The sequence below is a fragment of the Amphibalanus amphitrite genome, unplaced genomic scaffold, assembly GCF_019059575.1.
Source record: "Amphibalanus amphitrite isolate SeventyFive unplaced genomic scaffold, NRLGWU_Aamphi_draft 000916F_arrow, whole genome shotgun sequence".
Taxonomy (NCBI): domain Eukaryota; kingdom Metazoa; phylum Arthropoda; class Thecostraca; order Balanomorpha; family Balanidae; genus Amphibalanus; species Amphibalanus amphitrite.
Genome location: NW_024882410.1, coordinates 168,211 through 184,082, shown reverse-complemented (window position 1 = coordinate 184,082; position 15,872 = coordinate 168,211). Strand labels below are relative to the sequence as shown.

Below are 15,872 nucleotides of genomic sequence, written 5' to 3'. Positions count from 1 at the left end.
AGAACCATCAAGACGGCGCCACAGCGCAGAAGTACGTCCTCCTCGCGTTCGATTTTGCGAGGGCGTACGACAAAGTCGACCACCGCCTCCTCAGACTGCGGTTGCTGGAACAGGGCCTCCCGGCCTGCATGGTGAACTGGGTGTGGCAGTGGCTCAGAGATCGTCGAGTCAAGGTAGAGGTGAACGGGGTGCTCAGCGGGGAGAGTGTTCAGAGCGGGCCTGCCGCAGGGTAGTGTGCTCTCGCCGTCCCTGTTTTTGTTATGGGCGGCGACACTCGTGCAAGATCTCCGCGACATCCCCGGTATCTCACCGTACATCTACGCGGACGACACCGCAGCACTGTGCGCCGGGAACTCCATCCAGATAGCCAAGGACAGGGCCCAGAGGGCAGCAGACGCCCTTCTCTCCTGGGCAAAGAAGTCGAAGATGGTCGTTGCAGCTGAGAAGACCCAGATGCTGGTGTTGTCGCAGTGGCACCGCGACGCTGTCGACTGCCAGATCAAGATGGCGGGGAAGAGTGTCGGCCACGGACTCCATCAACCTACTCGGCGTGCAGTTAGACCGTCTGCTCCACTTCGGCTCCCACTGCCAAAAGCTGAGGAGAAAGGTCCGCCCACGCACCGCGCAGCTGCGTCAGCTGACCGGACGCCCCTGGGGCCTCGAGGAGGACCTGCTCCGGACAGTAGCCAGTGGCTATGTCCGAGGAGTCCTGGAGCACGCCGCGGCAGCCTGGCTCCCTGCCACGCCGCCCTCCCACGTGGAACTTCTGGAGAGGGAAATGAGAGCGGCGGCGAGAGTCGTCACGGGGTGCACTCGCAGCACCCCATCGGACGCGCTCATGGCGGAAGCGGGCCTTCGCCCGGTATCGGTGAGGAGAAAGACACTGGCAGCGCGATTCCTGGCCAAGGCGACCGCTCCCTCCCCCGGAGTAGCCGCTCCATCGAGTGGCCGCGTCGGACGCCCCGGCCCGTCTACGATCCGTGACGGGCTGGAGAACCCTGGGACGAGAGATGTGGGAGGCGGCCGGTGTCGGCCCCCTATCGACCCAGTATCGGAGACGAGCATCCCCCGTGGGAAGTGAAGAGCGGGGTCACCATCAGCCTGGATGTGGGACCACTACCACTGAATGCGACATCCACACAGAAGAGAGACGCGGCGACCTGTCACCTAGGTAGCCTGCCACAGTGCGCGACTTGGGTTTGGTCCGACGGCTCGGTAGAGGGAGGCATCACAAACGGCGGCGCTGGCGTCTTCATCGAGGACCCGGACGGCCAGCAGCACCTACTCACGGTGCCGGCGGGGAACATCTGCTCCAGCTACCGTGCTGAAATGGTAGCCCTCAGGGCTCAGAGAAGCGCTGAAGTTCCTGCTGGACCGACAAATCATCCCTCCTGAGCCGATCGTGATATGCACGGACTCCCAGTCAGCACTGGCGGCGCTCCGGGCTGGCCCCTCTACACAAACAACGCTCATAGGAGGAGAAATCTGGGCGGCGCTTCAACAGCTGTCGGCCCGCGGCAGGAGTACCTACCTGCAGTGGGTACCTTCCCACTGCGGCCTGCCCGGGAACGAGAGAGCGGACGAACTGGCGAAGCAAGATTCAGCACTGGACCAAGAGGAAGTCCCCATCGACGCCATGACGGTGTACCGCGCGGTGGCAAGGACGGCGCGGGCCCAGTGGGTCAGCGACTGGCCGCGCGGATGGTACTGCAGCATCATGGGAGCGAAGCTGCCGAGACCAGTCAGACACCTGGATCGAGCAGCGGCGGTGGATGTGCACCAGCTGCGAGCGGGGCACTGGTCGGGCTCCGCCCAGTACCTCCACCGAATCGGCCGGAACCCGTCGCGACACTGCCCGCAGTGCGAAGACGTGGAATGCCAGGGTGCCTGTGCAGAGAGACGGCGGATACTCCGTACCACGTCCTGGTCGAGTGCTCGGCCCTGATGGGCGCCAGGCTGCGACTCACCGGGACAATCAGACCCAACAGGGAAGAGGTGCGGAGCGACGGAGTTGTCGCGGCCCTGGCGGCCGCGTCCAGGACCCTGCAGAGCCGTCAGGCTACAGTCGACTGAGGTCGACCTGGAGGGAACAAACAATAACAGCAACAAGGCGGGTGACGGTTTCGCAGCGCCAAGGCACGAGGGAGCGGTGACCAGCTAACCGATCCCGGTGATGGGCCCCTGGACCTCTCCGTTTAGGGCGCCACCCATCCCCACCCCGACCGCGCCTGGACCGGCCTGCAGCTCGCTGTCTCCTGGGGCCGCCCCGTCTGACCGCGCACCAAACCCGTCAGCTGCTACAGCAACAGACGGAGACAAATCATCAATCTAAGATTACCTACATAACTGTAGAACTACTCAACATTCAGGCTCTTCTCCTAATCCCAAAACTACCAGATGATCTCCAAGAGCTCACTCCGAGAAACGCCGACATTCTGTGCTTTACCGAAACGAACCTGAAAACTGGCACACCCGATCGTCTAGTCGGCCTCCTCTGCTAGGTATAACATCTCCCGACGAAACCGGGTGGTGTTTTGCCGGTGATAGCGGCCCGCTGCTATTACACATGTCAAATTGGGATTCCATGGAGACGTCAACAAGCCCATTGCTCCAACACTACCACAAGTGTGACGTCAGCAGAATAGCAGCGTGCTGCTATCACCGGCCCAGGTTGTCGGACGTAAGAAGTCTGGTGGAGGCGTCGCCGTCCTCACCAGAGAGTCAATACAGGCAACCAGAGCGTAGGCTGGTGTTTCTACGTGCTCAAAATCACACGCCGAAACCTTGTGACTCAGTGTTCTTTTTATGCCATAGGTATCTTGTCTAGGCTAGGATTTATATAAAGTGCCTCGACTGAGAAGACCTCATTTGAGTGGATGTCGTTGTATGTTTAAATAAAAAAAAATATTGTTGAACTGAACACGTCTACGGTGGCTGAGCTGCTCTTGGATGTTTCTATAGTCGTGCATCGTGTATCCCTAGTTGTGCAGCGTGGATCCTCAGCACCTACTAATTGGAATATCCGCAGGGCTACTAATTACATACCACGTTACTGCTCACAGCACTCTATACATCCGGTTACACCACCTTCCTCGCTTCATTCCATTCCCCTTGACGTAATAAGTTGGAGAGTGACGCTTCAAAGTTCAAAAGGCAGTCTCCAGGAGGTCCTATATTTGTTTAACGACAGTTTATGACCTCAAAAACATACATGTACACACACAACATTCATTGGGGTGAAAGGTCGCGATTATCTTGCTCGGCAGAACATGGCTTTGACCTCTTCAGAGAACGACCTTGACCCCTTCAGAGGACGACCTTGACCTCAACCGCCAGACTTTCAATGGCACATTCATCGTTACCGCGCTGGATCCTGAAACAAAAACACAGCGAGATATTAAGAATTACGGCGTTAGTCTGCGCCCTGCAGGGGGAAGGGATGTTTGAACACCCCTTGCGGTCTTTCGCGAATATCTACAAAAATAGCGGCGCCGTTTTTGGCACACCTTATCGTGCATCATTATGCACATGTTAAAATTTCAGACCAAGGTCACTCAAGGTCGGGTCACCAGTTTACGTTTAGTGACCTCACAGTGGCGTTTAACGATGGCGATTCCTGGTGCAAACCTAACCAATGCGTCGTTATGTCACTTAACCTGAGGTCAAATTTTCAAGTTGGCCTTTCAAGGTCAAATCATGGCATGATAGGGAGGAACACGATGCCGGTAAAAGTAAACTCGTGCAAGTTTTGAATCAAAAGTTGCTGCAGAAAGATAATTGTTTCCTCAAAAATCGTCTATTTTGGCAGTTTCTGCTCTCAGCCGGCAAACCCGTTGACGTTGGGTCAAACCTGAGAGTTTATTCAAAAAGAGCATTGATAGGGCTATCAAATGCGTTGTTCTGGGGAGCCGTAGCTGTACCTATTGTTTTCAGAGTTACGCACCGCGCCGCTTCCCCCCCCCCCCCCTTTTAGTTGTCGACATTCGACCTTCGAATCGGCGAAATTTGGCCTTTGACGACCTTTGGGGACTGAACATTTGACCTGACAAAAAGAAGAACAAATTAATTTTGTCATTATTTTTATGTACGTTCGAGCGCTTCCCACCCAGTATTGCTACATTGCCCAGGAGTCGAGGTAGCCAAGTGTTCAAATACCCCCTCCCCCCTCCCTCCCAGCAGGGGCGTAGAAATCCAGGAGCCTCAGCGAGACGCGGGTTAATGTTTTCACGGTTAATTCAATAATCAGTCAGCTAATAATGTGGCTTGATCATGGGTTCATCGGGTCAGGGCAGGGTTAAATGTCGAGGAAAGGGAATGAAGAGAATGACGACATTGACATGGTTGAAAAGGTTACGGCAGCGCTTTATGAAACGAGGCCCAGGTTGAAAAGGTGCCAGCTGCCAGGCTGCGGCCAAAAGCTGAGTAATATGAGAAAGGTGAATGAAAAAGTCAAGCAAGGTTGACCTTCCTCTTTTTAGTGTTTGGCGGCAGTGTAATGTTCCTGAAAATGACACGACTGGTCCCTGAGTGGTTCCTATTGGTCCTGACTTTTATATCTGAGCAATTTTGTTAAAGTAAAATAAAGATAAGGCGGGTTCTACCTAAAGGTACTGAGCATAAACTGAAATGCACAATTGCACAATAACATTGACGTTGTTAGGATAAATGATAACAATAACACGTCAAATGTATATTTAACCCTATTCCTGGCGGGCTCCGCCGGGACAAGAAACTGGCGGGGGGGGGGCCGATTCGGCCCCCCCCTGAGATCTCAAGAACGAAGCAAGATAGCGACAAGCGGTAAACGGCATCGGATACGCACGGCCAAGATCTACAATTTTTACTAAGGTCATTTTCAGGTCAGGTCAAAGATGACGTCACAGGGGTCGAAAAAGTCAAAATGGCGGCACTAGATATGGAGAGAGTTTTTCTCGAATAACTTTCGAATTAGTCAAGATAGGAACAAACTAAGGGCATCATCGTGATCCTCTCGTCAATCCGCATCGAATGATATATATGTTGACCTCGAAAGGTCAAGGTCAAAGGTTGACCTCAGGTCACGTGACCTCGAGGTCATCATGTATATCATTCGATGCGTCTTGACGAGCTGAACACAATGAGACCATCCACGTGTCTGTATCTTGTTCCTGTACGGAGTTATTAGCTAAAAACCTTTGGTGACCTTTGATGACGTCACATGACCTCACAGCTGCCCAACAGCAAAACAGACCTCAAGGTAGTGAAGGTTGATCGTATATGAAGTCATGTATGGTATATGGGGCCATTCCGACCCGTTTTAGTGGTAAAAACAGGGAGTTGATTTTTCCCCCATTGACTTATAATGGGGAGGTCGCGAAATTGACCTGACCTTAGGTCACCGATATCAAAATTCCGAGATATACAAATTGCACATACTGGTACCCTAACTAAACCCTGAAGAGAAGAAATTGATCGGTCAAAAACTCTAGCTCTGGCGTGATTGCAAACTTTTCTGAGGTAGGGTCACCAAACCGCCTCTGGTGACCTGACCTGAGGTCAGATCAACTCAAAATTTTCAGACATGTTGCGTAGAAGCCTTTTAGGAAAAGTCAGAAAATTTGAGCTTCCTAGCTCAACGCGTTTGGGAGATATAACCAAAAAACCTCAGGGGGGGGGCTCCTGAGGCCCCCCCCCGCCAGGAATAGGGTTAAACACACAAAGCTTTCGGTATGAAAATACCTTGATCACTGTGTTAACAGAAATGAGGACAGAAATTGAAATGAAATTGAAATTGAAATGAAATTGAAATGAGGACAGAAATGAGCAATTTCTGTCCTCATTTCTGTTAACACAGTGATCAAGGTATTTTCATACCGAAAGCTTTGTGTGTTTAAATATACATTTGACGTGTTATTGTTATCATTTATCCTAACTGTCTTGGATATTCTACATTGACGTTGTTATATATTCATCGGTATATATTTCGACTTCGGTCCCTTTTGTTGCTATCATTTCCATGCTTAGAGCAACAGCTTTTCTGTCTAAAGCTCCATATAAACACGGCTTTTTTGCGCAAAAAAGTATGCCAGTCGTGTTTATTTATGTTGTGGAATCCTTTGACAATGCTTGTGTCTACATTACAGTTCGACTTTACACTATTCGCACTTATTTAGTGTCTTATACCTACTTCCCCCGTGGTTTAAAGCTGCCTGTCTTATAGCACAACATTACGCTGAAAGTACTTATTTACAGTGTCGTATTCTTTGCCATTGGTTTAAAGCTGCCTGTCTTATAGCACAACATTACGCTAAACGTACTTGTTTCCACTGCCGAGTCCTTCACCAGCGTTTCAGCGCCAGTCTCAGAGCACCACCTTAGTTTCAACTGCGATGCTCTCAATGCCACACTCGTCAGTTCCGCGACGGATTCTGTAACACAACGGGGCGGAAATGGGTTACTTTTTAGGCTCCTTGAGGGCGCTTATACCTATAGATTATTTTCTGTGACACGCTGCCACCGACATCTAGCTCCCGCTGGGACTCCTGGATTTCAACTCCCTTGGGTGGGTGGGTGGGTGGGTGTTGTGTGTATTGTTGATGCCTTGTTCACACCCATGTAACGCCATTGACCTGAGGGCTATATTTGATATTTGAGACTGGCGATACTTGAAATAAAATTCGCCCTTGTCGGTCTAATTTTTTAGTTGGTAGTAGGTATGCTTACTTATGGTTGCTGATCGCGCTTAAATTACCCCGCGCCCCGCTGAAGATCCCGGATTTCCACGCCCTGCTGGTGGGTGTTTGAACACCCAACACTACTAACCCGGCTCCTGGGCCACTTACAGGGTGGAAAGTAATTGCGCGAACGCGTATTTTCTTACAAATTCGCCCATCAGTAGAGCAATTTGTATGAGCACGGGCTGTCATGGAACAGGATTGCTCGTGTTTGTTGTCGCCTCACCTATGGGTATATTTAGGGTATACCATAAGGGTATGTTAAGGCTATACTATAAATAATAAGGGTACCGTAAGGTGGGGCTATTTGAGACAGTGAGACAGTATTTAAAATTGTTATAAAATAAAAACCATTTGAAATTTATGCTTAATTTTTGCTCAGGCGATTTACTGCTCGATTCCATACCTCCCTGTGCAAAAATATCACACAAAATCAAACGATCTTCATTTAATAGCGGTTTTAAATACTGTCTCAAATAGCCCCACTGTCTCAAATAGCCCCACTTTGCGGTATACTCTTACTTGAAGTACCCGCCGTTGCCCCAGTCGTTTCCCCACGAGTTTTTGACGTTCCAGTACTTGACGCCGTCCTCCACGCCGTACCCGGTGATGAGCACGGCGTGGTTGGTCAGCTCGAAGGGATCAAACTCGCTGCTCTTCAGGTGGTCCAGGGTGAAGTCGTGGTGGTACACGCCGTCTTGGTACGGACGCAGGTCGTCGTACACCTGTGGAGGAAAAGGGAAAGTCGGAAATGTAGCAGTGCTGCCGATAAGTCTCGTGAAGTAAATAAAGAGAATGTTGAATAAAAAAGTAATTAAAATAGAAATAGAAAAGACCTTATCTTAGAGACAACTCCCGTGGTTTGCGGAATTATGTCTGACAAAAAAGAGGAGCCACTAGAAATGAGAGAGAAAATAGTGCCGGGCAACGCGATGCCTGAGTGAAAAATATAGCTAGTTCTTGAAAAAGAGCAACAGTTTTTCTGAAAATAAGTACAAAATAATTGTGTCGATGGGCTTTATATATTGAGGCTCATTCCATTTTCTGATATGCAAAGATGTGGGTTGATAGGAGGACATCCATATCCCTGCCCCCGGAGTCTCGTCTCTGACGGCGCTGTTCCACTGACCTCGAATCCAATGACCAGGGGCCCGTTGTTGACCAGCGACTCCATCATGACGGCCTCATTACAGGCGCCGTAGTAACCTGCAGCGAGAAGGTCAGTAGAGGTCAGGTCAGGTCAGGTACCCACTTACAACATGGCACTGCATATCTAAAAGCGGTGACATTAATTTATTAATTTCTGATTGAAATCGCAGCTTATTGGTTTACAATCTTAGAAATTTTTATGAGAGGCGTTGTTGCAGGTGTAGGTATCACGTGCCCCTGTTATGCTGGTAGCTGTGTGAGTCTCTTACCTCCTACATGCTGGTAGGTGGCGGTGTAGATGCCACGTACCCCCGTTATTCTGGTAGTTGTATGAGTCTCTTACCTCCGACATACTGGTAGGTGGCGGTGTAGGTGCGGCCGCAGCTCGAGTCCGTGCCACAGGTGGCCGTGTCCACAGCCTGATACTCGTTGCAAGACTCCGCCACCACGCCAAAGTCCTGGCAGAACGATAACACGGGATAGTTTACAGAAACAGAGATCTTGTGACGTCAAAAACACAAAAACAACCACGCCAAAGTCCTGGCAGAACAACACGGGGATAATTTGCGGCAACAGAGATCTTATGACGTCAGAAACACAGTTAAGGTACATAGTGCGTCTAAGCATGACACATCGAGAACTTTTTGTACATATATGTATACTGAGACGTTACGCATTCTTCCCTATCGTTTCATATCTATATATTATTCATCGACATGCCCAAAACCTAATCATGCAAATGCCTCGGTATGAGCCATGCCTTGTAACCTTAGGTAAAATCGCATTGGTTTTTCTCGTTATTAAATCAGACCAGTGACGTAGGATGACGTACCTTGGCGTACTTTCCGGCGATCAGGTATGGGAATCCTCCGTCGCAGCCCTGGCTGTACTCACTGCAGCTGACAATGTCCTGTGAAATAAAGAAAATGACGTCATTGGAGACATTATGTTCAGGGCAGAGCAATGAAAGAGCATGGTAAGCGGGCAAAAAAAGTTAATTGACGATACGGGATGAAATAGTGACTTGAGGGAATCATAGTGAGAACTTTCCCTCTTTTTTTCTTTAAATCTTCGAAAATTGCAATTAAAAGTCTGACTCTGAGCGTTCCCAGAAAAAAACAATGGAGAATACGGTTACAATTTACAAAGCATATAGCCTATTGCACACTTCTACTACATCACTCATGAATCATGAGTGATCTAAGACTGAAGACGGCTTTACATGGGGTGTACCTACACAGTGTATAACTCTGGAATGAGCCATATCGTAGCAAGATATCCCACCTGAGGTGAGAAGATATAACTCACCGAGGGCGAGGTAAGACAGCTCACCTGGGGTGAGAAGACGGGCTGCTGAGTGTTGTTGGTGAGAATGCGCACCTGTGACTCGAGTGCAGCCATCGAGGCAAAGGCGTAGCACGAGCCGCAGTTGGCCTGGTCACTGGGGAACACGTCAGAGGGGTGTAAGGAGTGAATAACACACCATAGGGGTGTAAAAGGGAGTGGGGAGCGACAGTTGGCCTGGTTACCTGAGACAAACGGCGTCACATGATAACCAAAGAATTCGCCCATCAAACGTCTTCGCCCGGCATAACTATTACTTGCCCCATTTGATGAACACATTAAAAATGATGCAAAAAATGGACTAACATTAATCGCAACACCCACCGGACGGGAGGGACGAAGCTGACTCCATTGACGTCACCCCAGTCGAAACTCGCCGGCAGAGACTTGATGATCTCCTGGTGCTCCTCGGTCATCGGAGCCGCCTTGGGCCGCTGCGGCAGGTGCGACCTGTACGGGAGGAAGGGAGCGCGTCAAATGACGTCATTGGGGGAGAGGAGACAAAATGGCGTCGTCACGGTCTATGAAGTTTGGAATGGACGAGTTATTTATACCGGTGACCGAGAATAAATTGAACACAAAAACTAAGACGGTGCCACGTTTACATCTATATCTTTTACAGACCTAGCATCACTGCCCCCTTTTTGACTGACCTGGCTCCGCCCCTGCTCTGCCCCCATGTCACGCACCTGGCTCCGCCCCTGTGTCCCTTTTTACGCCGTTGTTCCCTTATTTTACTTACGTACCTTGCGCCGCAGCTGTTCCCCCTATGTCACTGACCTGGCTCCGCCACTGCGCCGGTACATCTCCGCCCCCCCCCCCCATGTCACGCACCTGGCTCCGCCGCTGCGTCGGTACATCTCCGCCACGGTGTACTTCTCGTGTTGCGGGTACGCCTTGGCCGTGAACTTGCTGTCCTTGCGCGCGTTGATGGCGGCAATCAGTGCGTGGTTGTTGACATACTTCTTGGCAGCCTGCCAAAAAGAACATTTTTGTGAGGAATAAACGTTTTTTCACGGGCTAGAGTGTTCATCATAGGATTGTTGTTTCGCTGTTTACCTCAATATATCGACTATAATTTTGATGTTAATTTTTAATGTCAAAGGCAAATTTATTTTCTTTGCCGGCCTGTCAAAACGATTTTCATTAATTACTCGTTCACATTACGAACAAATCGGTAACTACATACTTGCATTCTTCGAGCTACATACACCAACTTGGGGATGATGTATGTAAAGGACCTCCGTGTTCCCCCATTTTAACTCAACTTTCAAGAGGGCAAAACGCCTTACATTGAACTCCCCCCTAATTGCACCATGTTACACCTCGCTCAGCTTTTCCCTATGTTGCAACTTTTAGCTTGCAGCTCCTACCTTGGCGGCATCAGCCAGTCGAACGCGGTGCGTTTTGGGCATGCTCGGTCCCTGCTTCTGGCCTCGGATACAGGCCCAGTTACGAACTGTGACGTCATGAGACCATCCCGGGAACGTGCGGTCACACAGACTGGTCACCTCCTCACCGTCCTGTAAATGACGTCATAAGAGCATTACTGGGCGGTCACACAGACTTGTGACGTCATCGCCGTCCTGTAAATGACGTCATAAAGTCAGTAATGGGCGGTCATATAGACTGGTCACCTCCTCACCGTCCTGTAAATGACGTCATAAGATCAGTACTGGCTGGTCACACAGACTGGTCACCTCCTCACCGTCCTGTAAATTACGTCATAAGATCAGTACTGGAGGGTCACACAGACTGGTCACCTCCTCACCGTCCTGTAAATGACGTCCATAAAGTCAGTAATGGGCGGTCACAGAGGCTGGTCACCTCCTCACCGTCCTGTAAATGACGTCATTAAGTCAGTAATGGGCGGTCACACGGACTGGTCACCTCACCGTACTGTAAATTACGTCATTATATCAGAACGTCATTATACGTCATTATATATGGTCACACCGACTTGTGACGACATCGCCGTCTTATGAGTTATGATTTAACAAAGAGTCGTGACACAAGTGAACGCTTGATTGTTCATTATTAGGTATAACACGGGAAATACAAAATTGCCACGCCTGCATTTTGCATGGCTAAATGTGAAATAGTTTTACTAGTAAAAAGGTAGAAGTTGAAGCCATTAATGCATACAATTGTGAAATATAGGTAAGGAATATATACCGAAGCATAATGGACATGATGCGTCATTTGCTTTTTCATTAAATTTCTGGTGAAACATAGTTTGAACAGTGAACAGCCTCATGCTGCCTGTCAACCTACAGTTCCGAGCCAATTCTTAGTTCACACTTCCCAATGACGCATTCACCGCCTTCTTGACACACAGAGTCTGCTAGCTTTTGCCGATAAGAGATCACACGATCGGCGCATCGCACGATTACTGAATACCTTTGTTTTTTATATAGATAACGTTCATCTTAGACACACACTTGTCGACCTGGGTCAGACCAACCTAGGTTATCGATATCAAGTATTGAAACACGGACTTTTTCAGCGGTCTGTTGGATTAAGATCACATGTCAGGTCGTTGATAAGGTGTCAGATAATGGACGCTATCTTGTTTGACTAGTTTCGGACTTCAAGTGTATCCCCGCGAAACGTCCTTGCTGTGTATATGTAGGTGTATTTCTACAATCTACACTACCTTCCTTGTGTTTGGAGATTTTTGCTACCGGTATGCGGTGCATTTCTGACTTGTAGGTATAGTGTATATCTGCCCAGTAAGTAGTGTATTTCGGACCATTATGTCGTACATTTCTAACCAGTGAGCAGTGTATTTCGGACCATTATATTGTGTATTTCTGATATGTGGGCAGTATATTTCTGACCTGTGTGTAGTATATTTCTGACCATTAGGTAGCATATTTCTGACCATTATGTAGTGTATTTCTGACCATTATGTAGTGTATTTCTGACCTGAGTGTAGTAGGAGAAGGCGAAGTAGGTGCGTCCGTTGACGGTGGCCTCGAAGCCCTGGTTGTAGATCAGAGTCCAGGTACCCACGTTGCCGAACGTGTCCACCACTGTGTTGGGGGCCTGCAGGGACAGCGCGATCACCGTGTCCATCGGCGCTGCCGGGGAGAAACAAGATGGAATAATGTTATAACGTGCCGCTGACGCATCGAAGCATGCTCAGGCATCGTTCTGTCCTACAAGAACGATTGTGTATAATATAATGATATATATGTAGATTTAGGAAGCATTCAAAGACACTCCTTTAGTCCTTGAAAAAAAACTTTGCATGCACCCTTTTCGCTAGCAGATTCTCGACATATGCTGACTTTAGACAAAGTAAGTTCACACGTGATTTGCAAAATCCCACAAAAATTTCGTATTTATTTTCACCACTCTTTTTACGCCAAACAACTGGCCGTACTTGAACATTTATCATGTATGCATGTACTTGTATGTACAAATTCATAATGCCGAGTTCGTTAACACCAATCATGAACGCGTCCGAACTCTGCATCGTTTCCCTCCACTCACTGGCGTCATCGCACTGGATGCTGCTGTCGCCGGTCGGCTCCGACGAGTAGAACAGCCACTCGCCCTGGATGTCGGAGTAGCTACAGTTGGCCGGGGTGTCGGCCCGCACTGCCGCCGCCAGCAGCAGCGAGAGAACCGCCGTGCGCAGCATCCTGGGAAAACGGGACGGAATGTTACAAAGTCGCACCCAGCAGGAGCAGCCAGCAGCAGCGAGAGCTACCACCGTGCGCAGCATCCTGTGGAAACAGGAGGGATTGTTACACCACCGTGCGCAGCATCCTGTGGAAACAGGAGGGATTGTTACACCGCCGAGCGCAGCATCCTGGGGAAACAGGAGGGATTGTTACACCGCCGAGCGCAGCATCCTGGGAAACAGGAGGGATTGTTACACCGCCGAGCGCAGCAGCAGCAGCGAGAGTACCACCGCGCGCAGCATCCCATAGGCGCGGGAGCCGGGGGGGGGGCAGTGGGGGCAGCTTGCCCCCCCAACTCTGGGGCCGTGGGGGCGGTGCCCCCACAGCTTTGAGACGGAATACCACACTTTTTTTGCAAATGTTTTCTTTTTTTGTTGAAAAAGCCGAGGGGTGAAAAATAAGTGGCCTAAAACCGGTGAGAAAACTAGATTTGGGGGTACCCTAGGTTAATCTCTATTATGGTGTGCCCCCCCAGTCGGAAAGTAGTTCCCGCGCCCTTGCAGCATCCTGGGAAAACGGGACGGAATGTAACAAAACGCAGTATTCTGAGAAAACGAGACAGAAAATTACAACTCACACTGCCGAGCGCAGCATCCTGAGGAAACGGGACGGAAAATTACAGAGCGTAGCGCAGCATCCTGCATGGAAAATGGCACGGAAAATCATACACCGGCAGGAGCAGCGTCTTTTGCGCGCGCAGCAATTTGAGAAATTGGGACGAAATGTTACACTGAGGTGAGCAGCATCCTGAAAAACGGGTTATTTCCGTCGAGCGCAGCACCTTGAGAGAAAGAGATAGAAATTAGTGGGATAGAAATTAGTTTTTTTTCAGGTACATAACGGTTGATAAAGGCGCAAAGCCGAAACCTCCCTATAATCTGCATTTTGTCTTTTTGAATTTTTATATCTTTTGGCTAATATGAGAATAAGGTTGAGAGAGATATGAGAGCATGAGAGATTGAGAGATATGAGAGTACTATTATGAGAGATATGAGAGTAACCTCTTATAACAAAGGTTTGTGGTCAATTTAACACTATTCATTAGATTTGTTTTCGATTGATTACTGAAAACAAGTCCGAGTTCTCTGACAATTTTGCAAAAGCTGAGTGAGGTCAATGCTATCGGTAGTTGGCTACATTTGAAATTCAACTTGCATATGAATCTGTGATTAAAGAGTAGAAGCTAATGAATGCAAGGCTTTAGCCTGTTCTCACCTGGAAGTTTTGAGGGTGACCTGAGGTCCGAGGGACGGCCACCAACAGCGTGACTTTTCATCATCCGCGTCCTCCTTTATAACTTCATGTTATCAGGCTCTTCAGATAGACTGCGGCCAGCCCGAGTCATATGACCGCGGTCTGGCAACCATGTGTGACGTCACGGCCTCACAGGCGCGATCTGGCAACAGCACGTGATAACTTGAAAGAGGCTGTGCCTGTAACAGTTGATGAGTTAAACTGTGAAATATAAAAACAGGAGAACATATCATATGTGAAAAACAGGAGAACTCATCATAGTGCACTGCACAAAATCAGATTCAGGTGCACTGTTAGATATGTTCAAAAGATTTCTACGACTCAAGAAATCGCAAGGACGGGTAGCTGATGTTAGTAAACGATGCTATAAGCGCGTCTCGGATTTTCAGTGTCGTCAACCAATCGCCCAGTTTGTGGCCTTACATAAATGCCTCTGCACGGCGTGACTAGTAAGAGTTTTGATTACCCAACACAACACCTGTGGTTGAGTTATCCGTGGGTATGGTGCTTCGTACACAAACAAAGCTGGCACCAAACGCACTTGAATCTGGCTGTGTTCTTTAATCGTTATCACAGTTAAGTGGGAGGCGAACTCAACAAGCACCATCTCATGACGCACGATCGTCTGGTTTGACCTGGGGTGGTGTGCGCTGAGGACAAAGGTTGTCGTAAATCACAACACAAGTGCGTTGATGTACCATGACAAACATTTTATTAAATGTTTTCGATGAGAAAAGGATGTGGGCATAGGTTGAGGGAAGGATACATAATACTGGCGTCGTTTGTTCTCAAAATCGTGTGTTATCCTCAAAATCGCTGGTTGGTAAACAAAAGACAATAACTAATGATAAGAGGTTTTACGAGCTATATCTTACCGGTTATCATTTAGTTAAAAATAAGTTTTATTTTCTTGTCTAATTTTGTGCAGCCAGCAGTTACGAAATATCATTTTATTTGTTATTTAATCCGCCTTAATTTTAATGAAATTTCGCTCCAACATAGCATCAGTGTCTAGATGTCTAGATTGGCGCTCTGCGAAAGTACTCACAAAACACCAGCTAATTGTCTAACAGCCTCCCACTCTGCCTCTAGCTCTGGCGAGTTTCAAAATGTTGGGCTTATTTTTATTAAAATAATTGTTTTTTTATGGTCGTTGAAAGCTTGCTAAAAGCAGAGCTTGCTTCTAAAGCATAAAGAAAATCTTCTGTTGCAATATAGGTATGACATGTCTAATTGGGGAAAAGGAATGACGTTTCATGGTAAAGCTTTCGGTGAAGCAGCGTGTTGATCGCTTCATTTTCAGACACTTAACCCGCGCCCCACTGGGGTCTGTGTATAACACGCCCTACTGGGGGGGGGGGGGGGGCTATTCATAGCCCCCCTCCTAACTCCGAAACCACTGGGCCAATCGTCAAAATTCAAACGGCGTCTGATAGCCCCGGAAAAACTGTCGAGCGAAACCTAATTTCATTGACCTCGAGGTCACCGATGACGTCACAGGTCAGGTCAAAGTAAAAATTATTAGCATTTTGGCTTGTTCACATTTTGGGCTCTGGCCGCCGTTTTACAAGTCAGATCAGGCTCATTTTTGGTACACACACTCTTAAACAGATGCTCTAGATACCCTGAGGGTACCAAGCTTTTACTTTGATTTTCAGGTCAAGGTCAGGTCATCACAGGTCACGAAAATATTTTATCATGCTTCGGTCACGTGACACAT

The 15,872-nt window shown here is 48.7% G+C and overlaps 1 protein-coding gene across 2 annotated transcripts; it reads right to left on the bottom strand.

Moving 5' to 3' along the window:
• Window positions 1-3,159: 3,159 nt before the first annotated feature.
• On the bottom strand, window positions 3,160-14,211 carry LOC122368034 (dipeptidyl peptidase 1-like). 2 transcript variants are annotated; one of them, XM_043341626.1, is made up of 13 exons: window positions 14,114-14,206; window positions 12,705-12,856; window positions 12,135-12,289; window positions 10,580-10,729; window positions 10,041-10,180; window positions 9,531-9,656; window positions 9,195-9,303; window positions 8,695-8,772; window positions 8,206-8,320; window positions 7,843-7,919; window positions 7,236-7,438; window positions 6,297-6,407; window positions 3,160-3,373 (listed from the first exon to the last, which is right to left on the bottom strand). In XM_043341626.1, exons 2-12 carry the CDS (start codon window positions 12,853-12,855, stop codon window positions 6,341-6,343), a joined length of 1,371 nt encoding a protein of 456 aa, XP_043197561.1. In that variant the 5' UTR covers window position 12,856; window positions 14,114-14,206; the 3' UTR covers window positions 3,160-3,373; window positions 6,297-6,340. The 2 variants fall into 2 exon arrangements, with proteins under 2 accessions (XP_043197561.1, XP_043197562.1); XM_043341627.1 differs by lacking the exon at window positions 6,297-6,407 and having other exon boundaries at window positions 14,114-14,211.
• Between the last annotated feature and the right edge of the window lie 1,661 nt (window positions 14,212-15,872).

What these genes read in the sequence shown, in the direction of transcription:
- LOC122368034 (XM_043341627.1), bottom strand. Translation starts at nt 12,855, where the DNA reads ATGCTGCGCACGGCGGTTCTCTCGCTGCTGCTGGCGGCGGCAGTGCGG. An exon ending in GACTGGCTGATGCCGCCAAG is followed by an intron (nt 10,181 to 10,579) that starts GTAGGAGCTGCA and finishes TCTTTTTGGCAG; the next exon opens with GCTGCCAAGAAGTATGTCAA. An exon ending in AGCTTCGTCCCTCCCGTCCG is followed by an intron (nt 9,304 to 9,530) that starts GTGGGTGTTGCG and finishes CGTGTTCCCCAG; the next exon opens with TGACCAGGCCAACTGCGGCT.